The sequence below is a fragment of the Schistocerca gregaria genome, chromosome 5, assembly GCF_023897955.1.
Source record: "Schistocerca gregaria isolate iqSchGreg1 chromosome 5, iqSchGreg1.2, whole genome shotgun sequence".
Classification (NCBI taxonomy): domain Eukaryota; kingdom Metazoa; phylum Arthropoda; class Insecta; order Orthoptera; family Acrididae; genus Schistocerca; species Schistocerca gregaria.
Genome location: NC_064924.1, coordinates 542719596 through 542735970, shown reverse-complemented (window position 1 = coordinate 542735970; position 16375 = coordinate 542719596). Strand labels below are relative to the sequence as shown.

Genomic DNA, 16375 nt, shown 5'->3' with positions numbered 1-16375 from the left:
ACTCTACCATCTGGTGAGCAAGATTTATGAGACAGGCGAAATACCCTCAGACTTCAAGAAGAATATAATAATTCCAATCCCAAAGAAAGCAGGTGTTGACAGATGTGAATATTACCGAACTACCAGTTTAATAAGTCACAGCTGCAAAATACTAACACGAATTCTTTACAGACGAATGGAAAAACTGGTAGAAGTGCACCTTGTGGAAGATCAGTTTGGATTCCGCAGAAATGTTGGAACACGTGAGGCAATACTAACCTTATGACTTATCTTAGAAGAAAGATTAAGAAAAGGCAAACCTACGTTTCTAGCATTTGTAGACTTAGAGAAAGCTTTTGACAATGTTGACTGGAATACTCTCTTTCAAATTCTAAAGGTGGCAGGGGTAAAATACAGGGAGTGTAAGGCTATTTACAATTTGTACAGAAACCAGATGGCAGTTATAAGAGTCGAGGGACATGAAAGGGAAGCAGTGGTTGGGAAGGGAGTGAGACAGGGTTGTAGCCTCTCCCCGATGTTTATTGAGCAAGCAGTAAAGGAAACAAAAGAAAAATTTGGAGTAGGTATTAAAATTCGCGGAGAAGAAATAAAAACTTTGAGGTTCGCCGATGACATTGTAATTCTGTCAGAGACAGCAAAGGACTTGGAAGAGCAGTTGAACGGAATGGACAGTGTCTTAAAAGGAGGATATAAGATGAACATCAACAAAAGCAAAACGAGGATAATGGAATGTAGTCAAATTAAATCGGGTGATGCTGAGAGAATTAGATTAGGAAATGAGACACTTAAAGTAGTAAAGGAGTTTTGTTATTTAGGGAGTAAAATAACCGATGATGGTTGAAGTAGAGAGGATATAAAATGTAGACTGGCAATGGCAAGGAAAACGTTTCTGAAGAAGAGAAATTTGTTAACATCGAGTATAGATTTAATGGTCAGGAAGTTGTTTCTGAAAGTATTTGTCTTTCGAAATGTGGTGCTACAGAATAATGCTGAAGATTAGATGGGTAGATCACATAACTAATGAGGAGGTATTGAATAGTATTGGGGAGAAGAGGAGTTTGTGTCACAACTTGACAAAAAGAAGGGACCGGTTGGTAGGACATATTTTGAGGCATCAAGGGATCACAAATTTAGCATTGGAGGACAGCGTGGAGGGTAAAAATCATAGAGGGAGACCAAGAGATGAATACACTGAGCAGATTCAGAAGGATGTAGGTTGCAGCAAGTACTGGGAGATGAAGAAGCTTGCACAGGATAGAGTAGCATGGAGAGCTGCATCGAACCAGTCTCAGGACTGAAGACCACAACAACAACAACAACAAATAATTTCTCTATCCATCGGAAAGTCACTTCATTAATCCTTTGATTTCTACTTTTCTTGCCTTTTTCAATTTGTTACTACCTACAAAATGTAATTAATTCAACCATTTACTCCAAAAGTACATACAATGTTTTCCTGTTCATGATTTGATTGACGCATATTATATTATATACGTTCCTTGTTGCTCCAGTAAAAGTCTTTGCTATATTTATTTACTGTGTTTTATTCTTTGATTGTGGATTCAGTGTAACCACCAAGAAGTGAAACAATAACAACAGATTTATAATCATTTAAATAAAATCTGTTGTACCTTGTTGTGAACACTTGATTAATTACCCTGTTATAGATGTTTAAATGTGTACTTGTTATTTATAGAATTAAATTGGGCACAAGAAACATATTTTTTGGTCCCTAAAATTATTTCATGACTGCAGAAGTTTGATACTTTTTTCCAGAGACTAACAAAAAAATATTATGCAAGCTACATATTCTTAATGGAAAATTGTTTCTGTCAGGTATGTTATGTTTATTGCACAAAATAGTCTTTTTTACTATGATAGAATAATCTGAAATTTTTTTCTGTAAGCAACAGTGTTGTTTCTCAGTCACCTTATAATTTATAGTAAGCTACTGAAAGACTCATAGTTATTAGAAAAAAATCTGTACATGAACATGAACTTATAAAGAAGTACAAGAATTGTATTGTCTCCCATTATAGCTGTGTACAGGAACAGGTAAAAGTGAATCTAGCAGATTACTCAGAACCAACATAAATCTATACACACATGTTCAGGTGCTTAAAATGAGAAATTATTGCAGTATTAGCTTGTTTTAGATTGCTATGAAGACTATGATATAACATAATTTAATCAGAAACATCTTTATTGTGTTGCATGTACATCACATAGTCAAATGAGATCAAGTATTTAAAAACCAGTCTCCAGTACTCAAATATTCCCAACAAATCTAAAGCACTCAGTAGAAAATCTGAAATTTCCTGGGAGATTAAAACTGTGTGCCACAGAGGGACTCAAACCTGGGATTTGTGTGTCATGGGCACATTGTCTACTGATTGAGCTATCCAAGGGTCACTCACACTCTGCCTTCACAGCATTCCTTCTGCCATACAAAAGCCCGAGGTTTGGGTCATCTTCCAGGATGCAGTTTTAATATGCTAAGAAGTTTCAAATCCACACACATGCTGTGAGATGAAAATTCTTTCTCAGTAGTAAATCTGTTCCACAATAGAATAAGATGCTAGAATAACATCACAAAACTGTAGCTTAGTCTCACTATTATCTAAATTTTCTAAAATAACTGAGTCATACATGAAATTCCATTAAATGATTAAAAATAAAACACTAGATATTTGTCAAAATGGTTTAAAGAAAAATTAACTGTTGAAGAATGGCATCATTGTCTTCATGAAACATGTCCTGAAGGTTATAGATGAAAATGAATTAAACAGTGAGCTGTTTTGAGATCTACTTAATGCTTCTGATCTGATCAATCACTATCCACTCCTTAAAAAATCTTGCAGTTACAATATCTTTGGAGCTACCTAACACTAGATTAAGAGTGTCTTTCTGACAGGCATATGTAATTAAAATAATGTGTATAAAATAATTTATAAATATAACATAATAAAATAATTTATAACTGGAGGTACCAACTCATCAAATAGTAGAAATATTGAATTATTGAGAGACCCACAAGAAAGACTGCCAACTTTGCTGCCTTTCAGACTTGACCTTCAAACTATGGTACATAACTGCAGTCCTGACCTTGTGTATCCAGTCAGCTTAATGTAGCTGTGATGTTTTTATGCACCCTCTCTCTCTCTCTCTCTCTCTCTCTCTCTCTCTCTCTCTCTCTCTCTCTCTCTCTCTGTGGGGGGGGGGGGGGAGGAGGAGGAGGGGGGGCAGTTCAAAATGGACTCATCCGAAAGCTCGCCGCGTGCCAGTGATAACTCAATACTTCTACTGTTCACTTCTAAATTATTTGCATTCTACATTGAAAATAAAGTCTACTTTTCATTGGTTAGCTTGAATTTTGGTTAATGGTTTTATGCGGGGTACAATGAGGACCACAATATGTTTACTTTTTTAATTTGTTGATTATGTTTCTTACATCTGTTAATAGTCACTGGGTACAGAAACTTGATATTTTAATGTTGTGGGAGAATCTGCATCTACATCTACATGGATACTCTGCAAATCACCTTTAAGTGCCTTACAGAGGGTTCATCGAACCACCTTCACAATTCTCTATTATTCCAATCTTGTGTAGCATGTGGAAAGAATGAACGCCTATATCTTTCTGTATAAGCTCTGATTTCCCTTATTTTATCGTGGTGATCATTCCTATGTAGGTTGGTGTCAACAAAATACTTTCCCATTCAGAGGAGGAAGTTGGTGATTGAAATTTCGTGAAATTCAATGTATTCCATCAGTCCTATCTGATAAGGATCCTACACTGTGCAGCAGTATTCCAAAAGAGGACGGGCAAGCATAGTGTAGGCGGTCACCTTAGTAGATCTGTTACACATTTTCTAAGTGTCCTGTCAATAAAACGCAGTCATTGTTTAGCCTTCCCCACAACATTTTCTATGTGTTCCTTCCAATTTAATTTGTTCATGATTGTAATACCTAAATATTTAGTTGGATACGTGGCTTTTAGATTTGACTGATTTATCGTGTAACCAAAGTTTAATGAGCTCCTTGTAGCACTCACATGGATGACCTCACACCTTTCATTATTTAGGGTCGACTGCCACTTTTTGCACCATTCAGATACTTTTTCTAAATTGTTTTGCAGTTTGTTTTGATCTTCTGATGATTTTATTAGTTGATAAATGACAGTGTCATCAGCAAACAACTGGAGACGGCTGCTGGGATTGTCTCCCAAATTGTTTATATAGATAAGGAACAGCAAAAGGTCTGTAACACTACCTTGGGGAATGCCAGAAATCACTTCTGTTTTACCTGATGACTTTCTGTCAATTACTATGACCTGTGACCTCTCTGACAGGAAATAACAAATCCAGTCACATAACTGAGGCAATATTCCATAAGCACGCAATTTCACTACAAGCTGCTTGTATGGTACAGGCTCAAAAGCATTCCGGAAATCCAGAAATACAGAATTGATCTGAAATCCCTTGTCAACAGTGCTCAATACTTCATGTGAATAAAGAGCTAGTTGTGTTTCACAGGAACAATGTTTTCTAATCCCCTGTTGACTGTGTGTCAATAGACCATTTTCTTCAAGGTAATTCATAATGTTCAAACACAATATATGACTAATTAATGAAAAATCTCATATAAAGATGTGAAACAATTACTAACAAAGAGATAGAGGGGCTGGCCAGTACTTACCTCAGCTCAGTACAGCCGATAGAAACACAAAAAACAACTGAAAATTTAAGTTCCTAGCTTTCGGAATAAATGTTCCTTCATCAGGGAGGAGAGAGGGGAAAGAAAGGGAAGAAGGGAAAGTGGATTTAGTTACTCACAACCCAGGTTATGAAGCAACAGGGAAAGGAAAACAGGGAAGGTAGCAAGGATGGAGGTATGGTTGTCAGAGGGAAGCCAAAGATATTCTACTGTAGGTACTGTGCCAGCTTCAAACCAAAGAGGATGCATACGGAAGTAAAGAGGTGTATAGTATAAAGATGTAGGATGAAAAGATGCACGAATGGCTAAAGAGGAAAGGGAAAGAGGAGAAGACTGAAAAGTAAATGGGAATGAGGTTGTTTAACATAGGTTCAGTCCAGGGGGATGGCGGGATGAAAGGATGTGCTGGAGTGCAAGTTCCGATCTCCGCAGTTCAGAGGGACTGGTGTTGGGTGGGAGAAGACAAATGGCATATACAGTGTAGCAGGTTCCTAGGTCCCTAGAATTATGCTGGAGGGCATGCTCCGCTACTGGGTATTGGACATCTCCTAGGCGGACAGTTCGTCTGTGTCCGTTCATGCGCTCAGCCAGTTTAGTTGTTGTCATACCAAAGTAAAAGGCTGTGTAGTGCAGGCATGTCAGCTGATAAATGACATGTGTAGTTTCACACGTGGCCCTGCCTTGAATTGTGTATGTTTTACCAGTAGCGGTGCTGGAGTAGGTGGTTGTGGGGGGATGCATGGGGCAGGTTTTGCAGCGGGGTTGGCTACAGGGGTAGGAACCGCTGGGTAGAGAAGGTAGTCTGGGAATATTGTAGGGTTTAACAAGGATGTTACGGAGGTTAGGGGGACGACGAAAGGCAACTCTGGGTGGTGTGGGGAGAATTTTGTCAAGGGATGATCTCATTTTAGGGGCTGACTTGAGAAAGTCATATCCCTGGCGGAGTAATTTATTGCTGTATTCGAGGCCAGGATAATATTGGGTGACAAGGGGGATGCTTCTGTGTGGTCTGAGGGTAGGAATATTGTTGTTGGATGGGGAGGAATGTATTGCTCGGGAGATTTGTTTGTGGACTAGGTCTGCAGGATTCGTCACTGGAGCAGATACGTTTGCCATGAATACCTAGGCTGTAGGGAAGGGAGAGTTTGATGTGGAATGGATGGCAGCTATCAAAGTGAAGGTACTGTTGTTTGTTGGTGGGCTTGATATGGACAGAGGTGTGGATGTGAGCTTCAACAAGATGAAGGTCAACATCCAGGAAGGTGGCTTGGGTTTTGGAGAAGGACCAGGTGAAATTCAGATTCGAAAAGGAGTTGAGGTTATGGAGGAAATTAAGGAGTGTTTCTTCACCATGAGTCCAGACCACAAAGATGTCATCTATATTCGTATACCAGGCCAGGGGAAGCAGCTGTTGGGTCTTCAGGAAAGCCCCCTCCATGCGGCCCATGAAGAGGTTGGCATAGGACAGAGCCATCCTGGTTCCCATGGCAGTTCCCCTGATTTGTTTGTAGGTCTGGCCTTCAAAAGTGAAGTAATTATGGGTGAGGATGAAGTTGGTAAGTGTGATAAGGAACGAGGTTTTTGGAAGATCTTCGGGTGGGCATTGGGAGAGGTAGTGCTCAAGGGCAGAGAGACCATATCTCTGACATCAATCTGTTGTAGAATTTTAGAACATATTTTTTGCTCGTGTATCAAGTCATTTCTGGAAACCCAGAATCTACTCTGTAGGAATCAACATGGATTCCGGAAACAGCGATCGTGGGAGACCCAACTCGCTTTATTTGTTCATGAGACCCATAAAATATTAGATACAGGCTCCCAGGTAGATGCCATTTTCCTTGACTTCTGAAAGGCGTTCGATACAGTTCCACACTGTCACCTGATAAACAAAGTAAGAGCCTACGGGATATCAGACCAGAGTTTTTAGCAAACAGAACACAGTATGTTGTTCTCAATGGAGAGATGTCTACAGACGTTTAAGTGACCTCTGTCGTGCCACAGGGGAGTCTTATGGGACCATTGCTTTTCACAATATATATAAATGACCTGGTAGATAGTGTTGCAAGTTCCATGCGGATTTTCGCAGATGATGCTGTAGTATACAGAGAAGTTGCAGCATTAGGAAATTGCCGCGAAACGCAGGAAGATCTGCAGCAGATAGGCACTTGGTGCAGGGAGTGGCAACTGACCCTTAACATAGACAAATGTAATATATTGCGAATACATAGAAAGAAGGACCCTTTATTGTATGATTATATGATAGCGGAACAAATACTGGTAGCAGTTACTTCTGTAAAATATCTGGGAGTATGCGTGCAGAACGATTTGGAGTTGAATGATCATATAAAATTAATTGTTGGTAAGGCAGGTGCCAGGTTGAGATTCATTGTGAGAGTCCTTAGAAAATGTAGTCCATCAACAAAGGATGTGGCTTACAAAACACTCGTTCAACCTATACTTGAGTATTGCTCATCAGTGTGGAATCCGTACCAGGTTGAGTTGACAGAGGAGATAGAGAAGATTCAAAGAAGAGCGGCACATTTTGTCACAGGGTTATTTGGTAAGCATGATAGCATTACGGAGATGTTTAGCAAACTCAAATGGCAGACTCTGCAAGAGAGGCGCTCTGCATTACGGTGTAGCTTGCTGTCCAGTTTTCAAGAGGGTGCATTTCTGGATGAGGTATCGAATATATTGCTTCCCCCTACTTATACCTCCCGAGGAGATCACGAATGTAAAATTAGAGAGATTCGAGCATGCACAGAGGCTTTCCGGCAGTCGTTCTTCCCGCAAACCATACATGAGTGGAACATGAAAGGGAGGTAATGACAGTGGCACATAAAGTGCCCTCCACCACACACCACTGGGTGGCTTGTGGAGTATAAATGTAGATGTAGATGTAGATGTAATGTATAATAGTGCTATCATATCTCACTCACTCACTGTGGAGGGAGGATGACTTAGTTTTGCAGACAAGCTAAATGGAGCTTTGGGTAAATGAAAACAAAATCAAAACCTCATTAGCATAGCCCTGATTTCAGTATAATTGTAACAAATCTTCTTCTTCCTTTTCCAAGGGCAATGTTTTTAGAGACATTTATTTGAAATTTCTAACGTCCTTTATTTTTTCTATACTATTTTGGAAACTCATTTTTTTTCATTTTATGAATTTTAAGAATGTCAATTACCCTATAATATTCCAACTGTTTCTTTCATCTGTGACTGGCTATCATTAACTGGATTTTATGAATTTAGTATTACTCAATCACTAAAACGTCATTAGAAAATTATGTTTAATTATGATGTAAATAAAATAGAAAGAAACTTCCACATGGGAAAAATATATTAAAAACAAAGATTCCAAGACTTACCAAGCGGGAAAGGGCCGGCAGACAGGCACAATGAACAAAACACACAAACACACACACAGAATTACTAGCTTTCGCAACCAATGGTTGCTTCTTCAGGAAGGAGAGGGAAAGATGAAAGGATGTGGGTTTTAAGGGAGAGGGTAAGGAGTCATTCCAATCCCGGGAGCGGAAAGACTTCCCTTAGGGGAAAAAAAAGGACAGGTGTACACTCGCACACACACACACACACACACACACACACACACACATATCCATCTGCACATACACAGACACAAGCAGACATGATATGTTTTTTTTATTTTTATATATATATATAAAAACAAGTTTCAATCTGAACTTGTATAGTGCACCTCATTTTCCACAAGATTGTGGTATGGACAATTATGTATTCAGTTCGCTGCTGTTCAAAGGCTAGCCAATATATGACTCAGTACTAGGGGTGCAAATGCAACTGTTCACTACCAACCTGCTTTGCAGATGAGCCACGTGAAAATAGGTAGCGAACGAGCCCGAGTACAGTTGCAGAGTCAGGAATGAGAAGTACTGAGGAGAGTTGGAGAAGAATGGAGGATGCTGCTGATGGTGAAGAACAGGAAACTAAACTGGATAGGCCACAATCTAAGAAGAGATTGCCTTCCACTAGAGGCAATTGAAGGTTTCGTTCCAGGAAAGAGAGGGAAAGACAGAAGAAGGTTCCAGAAGCTGGATGATGTCAGCAAGCCACAAGGAGGGTACCAAAGAATGAAGAGGAATGCAAAAGACAGAGAAGCATGGAGGGCTATGCAGTCAAAACCTGCCACAAGGCAGACAATCCAGTGATGATTATCATCATTTCCTTGTCAACACTGGAACTGATGTAAGTGTTGTACTACTCTCATCCACTGTAGTGGATGTGATACCAACCAGACATTTCCTTGGAGTAGCAAATAAATCATCACTTTATGTTGACAGCATGGTCATATTAACTATTAAACTCATCTTTGGCAATCCGTTCATGTGGTCCTTCCACATTGCTGACACTGAAGACTCAGTACTTGGAACTGATTTCCTGATTCACTTCGGCCTGTCACCTGACCTCCTGTTGTCTGATTTATCAAATCATACTTTGAGTAAACATATTGCATGTGCAGTTGCTTCCTCAGCTTCCCCTTCTCTGCCCCTGATGATACTGACACAGATCTCATTGAGTGGTCTTCTCTGAGAAACTGCCTCTCTGCTTCCATTTCTTGTCTACAATCAGAGTGCTCTGTGGTTGATAATTTCATGCTCAGACCACAGAATTGAGCTGCAACTACCAAGGCCTGCTCAAGGCATCTCCTTGTTGAGTTTGTTGGTTCAAATTAATGCAATTGCGAATGGAACAACACATAAAATTGTCACAACAGACAGCCCTGCCTTCCGAGTGCATCATACGACCCACTGCCTCCCTCCACACAAACTACACCTAAGATTGCCATAGATGAATTTCTGTGAGCAGAAATTGATTGTACCTTGGACAGTAATTGGTCTTCCCTCATACTTTTGGTCCCCAACAAGAACGACACAGTGTACCTCTGCAGTGCCTATGATTGTCTCAATGCGCATACCTCAATAAACAATGATCCTATCCCAAACAGGCATATTTACAGGTAGCTACTGAACAGAGTGAAATACCTGAGCAGCCTTGATCACCCCCTTTGGCCTTTCCAAATTTTGTTTCATGCCTTGTGGTCTCACAAATGTGGGTCAAACTTGGCAACATTTCATAGACTCTTACTGCTATGCATACCTAGATGACATTCTCATTTTCTCCTCCCCCTGAAGAACATGAGCTACACATGGCCATGGTACAGGACTTGCCGGCATGTAATGGAGTCAAGATTAGTGATGATAAATCACAACTTCAATGCATCTCTGTTACCTTTCTTAGATACACTGTCTCCTGTGAGGGTACACATCCTCCACAAGATCAGGTAGACTCCATTTGTGATCTAACACTCCCAGTGACATTTCATGAATTACATTAGCTTTTGGGGACCATAAACTTTTCCAGATGCAGTTTGCCAATGGTGGCAACTATTCAAGCCCCTCTTACTAATACATTAGCTGGCAAACAAACTTCTAGTAATCACATGGTACAGTGGTACATTGGTATGATGTAAGATTTCTAGGATTTCAAAATAGCTTTAGAACATGCCATAACTTTGGCCCACACCTTGACAGGTGCTTAAATTTCTATTATGGCAGACATAAATGATTTCACAATAAGTCCAGTTTCTCAACTGTATGTTGGTGGCACAACTCAGTCACTCTGCTGCTTTTTTATTTATTTCTTCTTTTTTCTGGAAACTATCTGATGCTCATTGTAAGTAGCTGGCTTTCAAAAGGTAACTTCTTGCAGTGTATGAGGCCATCAAATATTCCCATGCAGATATCAAAGGAAGAAACATCACAATTTTCACAGATCGCCATTCCCTTGAGGATGCTTATTGCAGTCTGCTATTGATCTTCCTCCATACATGTTTTGGCAAGTGGGTCTCATTTGCCAGTGCATGACAGACTTCTGATATATCTGTGGGTCAGAAAATGTTGATGATACTTCATATACTGTTAATTTTGATGAACTGGTCCCCTTACAGGGCAATGATATCACGCTTCAGAACCTACATCAGGACTCTTCCACCTCCCTACAGATAGTTTCTGGTTCGGTCAGACCATTATGGTACGATACTTCCATGTGTGTCGCTCAGAATATTGTCCCAGTTGCAAATATTTTTCTAAGTTTTTGCTGCTTTTTATAAACTTTCACACCCTGGCACTAAGGCTACTACACATCTCATCACGGAATGATTTGTGTGGCCAGGCATGAAGATGGACTAATGTGTGTGATCTGACACCTGTGTGCCTTGTCAGTGCAGCAAAGACAGTAGACATATACAGCTCACTCTACAAAAATTCAGCATGTCATTTCCAGAACCTGCACCTGGACCTCATTGGGCCAATGCCTGCTTCTGATGGTTTCAGATGTATCTTTTCCATCATCAGCAGTATTACGTGGTAGGTGGAAGCAATCCCTCTTGCAAACATTATGGCAGACTCTGTAGCATGAGCATTTGTATCTTCCTGGATAGCTAGATTTTGGTATTCTACATCCAGTGCCACCAATTAGGGTAGGTCATAAAAATCACTGTTATTTAACAAACTCTGCATGCTCTGTGGTGTGGATAAATGTCTCACTACAGTACATGACCCTAAGTGCAACAGGTGCACTGAGCATTGGCACAGAACTCTGAAGGCAGCCCTCATGTGCCATGGCATTGAGTGGTTCAATACCCTTTCCTGGATCATGTTAGGAATCTGCACAGCTGATAAGGCAAACCTCCATGCATCACTAGCCGAGGTCCTATAGGGCAAGACATTAGTCTTATCTGCTGAGTCAGACAATGCTGCAGCCATCAACCTGTCTGATCTCCCTACAATGTTGAGCATGTCCTGTCACACTTAGCTCCTACCCATACGCCTTCTCCATGACTGCATACCTGTCTCCCAGTTTTCTTGCATTTGGCCCTGGACTCATGTGAGTTTATTATGGTGAGGGATGACACAGTCAGACTGGAACTATAGCCACCTTACTCCAGTTTGTATTGGGTATTGGCACACAAGGCTAATACTATGGACATCTTCATCACTTGTTAGCATCAGATAGTTTGACATCAGTGGGTCAAATCATCTTAGACAATCAAGGAATGTGTCCCACAACCTCTCAAGTCAACTTCTCCACCATTGCGCAATGTCCAGGAATCCACCTGTGTGACAACCAGATCTTGTGTGCATTGAGCCTATGTTCATCAGCCACTCAGTCGTTGCTTGTGATGATACTCCTCCCTTGTCTCACTCAGACTCTGCATGTGATGACCCACTTCCTCAGGTTCCGCCTCACATTGCATGTGACATTACATAGTCACAAGTGCTGTCATCAGCTGATCCCTCAGGGTGTTCTAATGTTTTTGTTGAGCTAAATATTCCCTCCCTTCTCTTTCTCCTGCTGCTCCCCCTATGACTAATATTGATGAGATTTGCTTTTCTATCTACACTTCTGGGTGCCCGCTCAACAAGCCTGCCTTACAGATACAAGATGGATTGCTCTTCATCCTCTATGTCACAAATCCTTTGCACAAGGCCACACCCACTTCACACATAACAATCATATGCACAGTCCCTCTTCCATATGGGGTGGATGTGGCTGGAGTAACAGTGACGCTCAGCAGCAGTGAGATGTTCAAGATACGTATCCCTCTCTTTGCCACTTCTCTAACATCACCACCTCCTGTGCCAGTACAGTTCACACATGCATGTCAATCAGTCTGTCTTCCTTACTGGATGGCAGATTATACCTTCTCTAGTCCACCTTGCATGGCCCTCGCTGACTCCATCAGAAACGGTGCATCCATGCCTTCCATTTGGACCAGCCATGACATGGCTGATGATGCTACCTTGCAAGATCAACAAACACCCTAAAAGGCCTACAACACTCTTGTATTTGACAATGCCCATTTTCTCTTCCCAATGCTCTGCACTCACAGAGGAGATGTGATCATTGACTGTCAATGACACTGGAATGAGGAGTGCTCTATCTTCATGGTCAGTGAGCTTTGGAAAACAGTGTGACTTTTGTTGTTTTCAAATGCTGTGCTATTTTTATTGCACATGAATAAAGTGTGTTTGACTATATGTATTGATTATCTATATCTGTGGAATTCATCAGCATCAATAGAAAACCTACATAGCAAAGATAGATTGATACTTAATATAAGGAGAACACATTCAGTTGCGCACAGGCACAATTAAAAGGCATTTAAATATAAGCTTTCAGCCACAGCTTTCACAATAGCAAGCACACCTCACACACATGACCACCAATTCCTGCAGCTTGGGCCAGAAGTGGACTAAGTTAATGGAGTTAATAGTAATATGTGCATGATTTGTGCTTGTTTGAGTGAATGAAAAGTATTTCTATTTTTATGATGAAGGCTGTGACCAAAAACTTAAGTGTAAGTGTATTTTAATTTTGCCTGTCTGCAAGTTAATGTGCTATTTTTACAGTAAGTTGCAGTTGTCCTTAGTCTACATTGTCAGTGTAAATTTCAGAACTATGATTATTAAAAGGATCAACTGATTGGATAATTAATCTTTTATGATCTGTCACCAACAGTACAAGACATCACCAGATTTGAGCAGTTCATTAATCAAAAACTGACTTTTAATTTATTTGTAAATAAAGATTTTATGGCATCAAGGTGATGGACAGTGGATTTTCAGACCACAATTCAATTAAGGATTGTATAATAATAATTGCAGGATAAATAAAAATTATGTCAAAAGAGGAGTCAAGAGTGGAAGCAAGCATAGAATTTAAACTGCATGCGAAAGAATATAAATTTGGAAAAGTATTTCAAGAAAACGTCAAGAAAGAATTTGATTCATTTTTCAGTTGTTATAAAAATTGCTGTTACCATGCATTTGTAGCTCACAAAGTAAAGGTTAACATAACATCAAATACATGGATAACTCAAGGCATAAGAAAACTGTCAGATATTGTCTAGGAGCTTAATATAGTGCAGAAATGAATGTAACTTTGAAATCAATTGTGAGAAGCATAAATGTCAGCAAGTGTCTCAATTATTAAGTAAGTACATAATACAATGAAAACAGTGTGGGAAGATGTTAATAATAATTTGTACAGAAACAGAGAAAGGAAAAATAAATTCATCTTAAAAGAAGAAGCAGTTGAACATGCACACAATTTTCTAATAATAAATTTAATGAATGAAATACAGCTATGACACAAAATGTAATTAAAAAATACTAACATCCAAAGATTGGTATCTGCATATTACTAGACACAGTTCATGCATTTTTGTCAGGGTCTACATTAGAGTTGCACAGTATGTGTAGATAGTCCGTTTATCTGCATAGTTTAGTTTTCCACGGTCTTTAGTATGGACAGGGACTGTGATTATTGTTTGCAGATGCGAGCTGAGTTGGTGACACTTCACTCTCAGCTTCAGGCTGTGATGGCTTCAGCTACAGAGCTCAACAGTGGGTGAGCACCCCTGTTGTGGACTGGCCATGGGTATCCTATGGATGCCCAGCACGTCAGAGTCCTCTGATCGGTCGTCACCAGTGGCCAACACACTTACTGCTCACACTGAGGCTGGCCCCTCACCTGTGGTTGAGTGGGAGGTCGCTCTGGGGTGAAGCAGGTGGCAAAAGACTTCCCAGGCGGCCGCAAGTAAAGCCTCCTTGGTTTGTCTGACAAACAAGTTCCAGATGCTGTCTGTGGCTGACACTGTCACTGAGCCAGATGCTGTCACCTGTCCTGTTTCAGAGGAAACTACTCAGCCTGCTAGATCCGGGCAATTGCAGAGGGTGGGATTATTGGTAGTTGGGAGCTCCAACATTAGGCATGTTATGGGGCCCCTCAGGGACTTGGCTGACAAGAAGGGTAAGAAAAGCAATGTGCACTCCATGTACATACCAGGTGGAGTCATTACAGATGTGGAAAGGGCCCTCCTGTGGAAGGGACTTCGTGTTATGGAATGGATGGCAGTGCCAAAGTGGAGGTATTGCTGGTGTTAGTGGATTTGATGTGGACCGAGGTTCTGATGCAGCTATCTTTGAGGTGAAGGTCAACATCTAGAAAGGTGGCTTGTTGGGTTGAGTAGGAGCAGGTGGAGCAAATGGGGTAGAAATTTTTGAGGCTCTGGAGAAATGTGGATAGGGTGTCCTCATCCATAATCCGGATTGCAAAGATGTCATCAATGAATCTGAACCAGATTAGGGGTTAATAATTCTGGGTGTTTAGAAATGATTCCTCTAGATGGCCCATAAATAGGTTGGCATAGAATGGTGCCATGCAGGTGCCCATAGCCATACCTTGGATTTGTTTGTAGGTAATGCCTTCAAAGCAGAAGTAATTGTGGGTGAGGATATAGTTGGTCATAGTGACTAGGAAGGGGGTTGTTGATTTGGAATCCATTGGACACTGGGAAAAATAGTGTTCAATAGCAGTAAGGTCATGGGCATTAAGGATGTTAGTGTAAAGGAAGGTGGCATCAGTAGTGATGAGCATGGCACCATGTGGTAAAGGAGAGGAACATCCCCACACTACCCATCGTCCCAACGCCTTACCTCATGGCTCATACCCCTGTAATAGACCTAGATGCCAGTCTTTTTTTATCTACAAGCTAAGCTGCAATCACTGTGTTGCATTCTATTTGTGCATTACAACCACATACTACATTCACTTGATGTTCCGTAACATGATAGTCCGAGTGCAGTAACCTAACATTGAAATGACACAAAATTTTTCATGTTGCAAACATATAATTAACACAGTCACTGCTTAAATTTCTTAAATCACTTTCCTCTACATCTAATAACTGAATCAATCCAAAGGCAATGTGTGTAGTAAGTATAATTTGAGAATAATACTGTTCACAGCTTGATTCTATTGTCATAGTAAGCATTACTGAAGATTAACACAGTTCATGAAATTAACTACAAGTTCACAGCCAGTCATTGGAAACAACCATTAAAACCTGGAGTGAACTCCCTGACCTGAAATTTAGATAAATCAAGATGCTTTTTTTCCAACTTGCAACCTGTGCTAACTTGCCTGTGGTATGTTTTTGGATACAGATCTTACTTCTTTCATAACCTTTTGCAGACTGATGTAAATTGATTCCAGCAGCCTCTCTTTCATAAGTTTCCAATAATTAAAACTGAGTTAGCTGTTTGCTGGCTTTTTACAAATTACTATTATAGACTTACATTCCTGATTAACTGAACAATGGAGAGGTATTTGTTTGCATGTGAAATTTTATATACTGAAATAATTTCTATTGAATTATGCAGTCTAGTTTGAAAAAGTATGCTATTCTATTTCTGAAACAATATTTTAGTTGAGAATGGTAATTACTAAGGAATTAAATGAATGCAAAAGATGCTTACATGTTTTCATCATTAACTATATAAATGCTACAGTACTTTATATGGCTTTTAGATCTACCGTATCAGAAAGTTGGCAATCAGGTATATGTTTACAAATGAACAATGACAACAAAGTTTTATGTTACTGGTATTTGTAATTAGCATGGTTTTCAGGTGAGCATATTACTTATGAGTTCTAATTAACCAAAAGAATGTAATGGGTAATGAAGTTAAATTGGCTAAGCCTTGAGGCAATATTTGCGATTTTTAGATACTGTGCACATGTCCTAAAAACAACACTATTGAAGATATTGCCT

At 40.0% G+C, this 16375-nt stretch overlaps 1 protein-coding gene across 1 annotated transcript in view; it reads left to right on the top strand.

The window, feature by feature from the left end:
* The first annotated feature begins 1736 nt into the window (after positions 1-1736).
* LOC126273403 (uncharacterized) overlaps positions 1737-16375 on the top strand; it is a 92209-nt gene continuing 77570 nt past the window's right edge. The window contains exon 1 of the mRNA XM_049976955.1: positions 1737-1836. Within this exon, the coding sequence (XP_049832912.1) occupies positions 1816-1836 (21 nt within the window). The 5' untranslated portion in view covers positions 1737-1815. The remainder of the gene's footprint in view (positions 1837-16375) is intronic.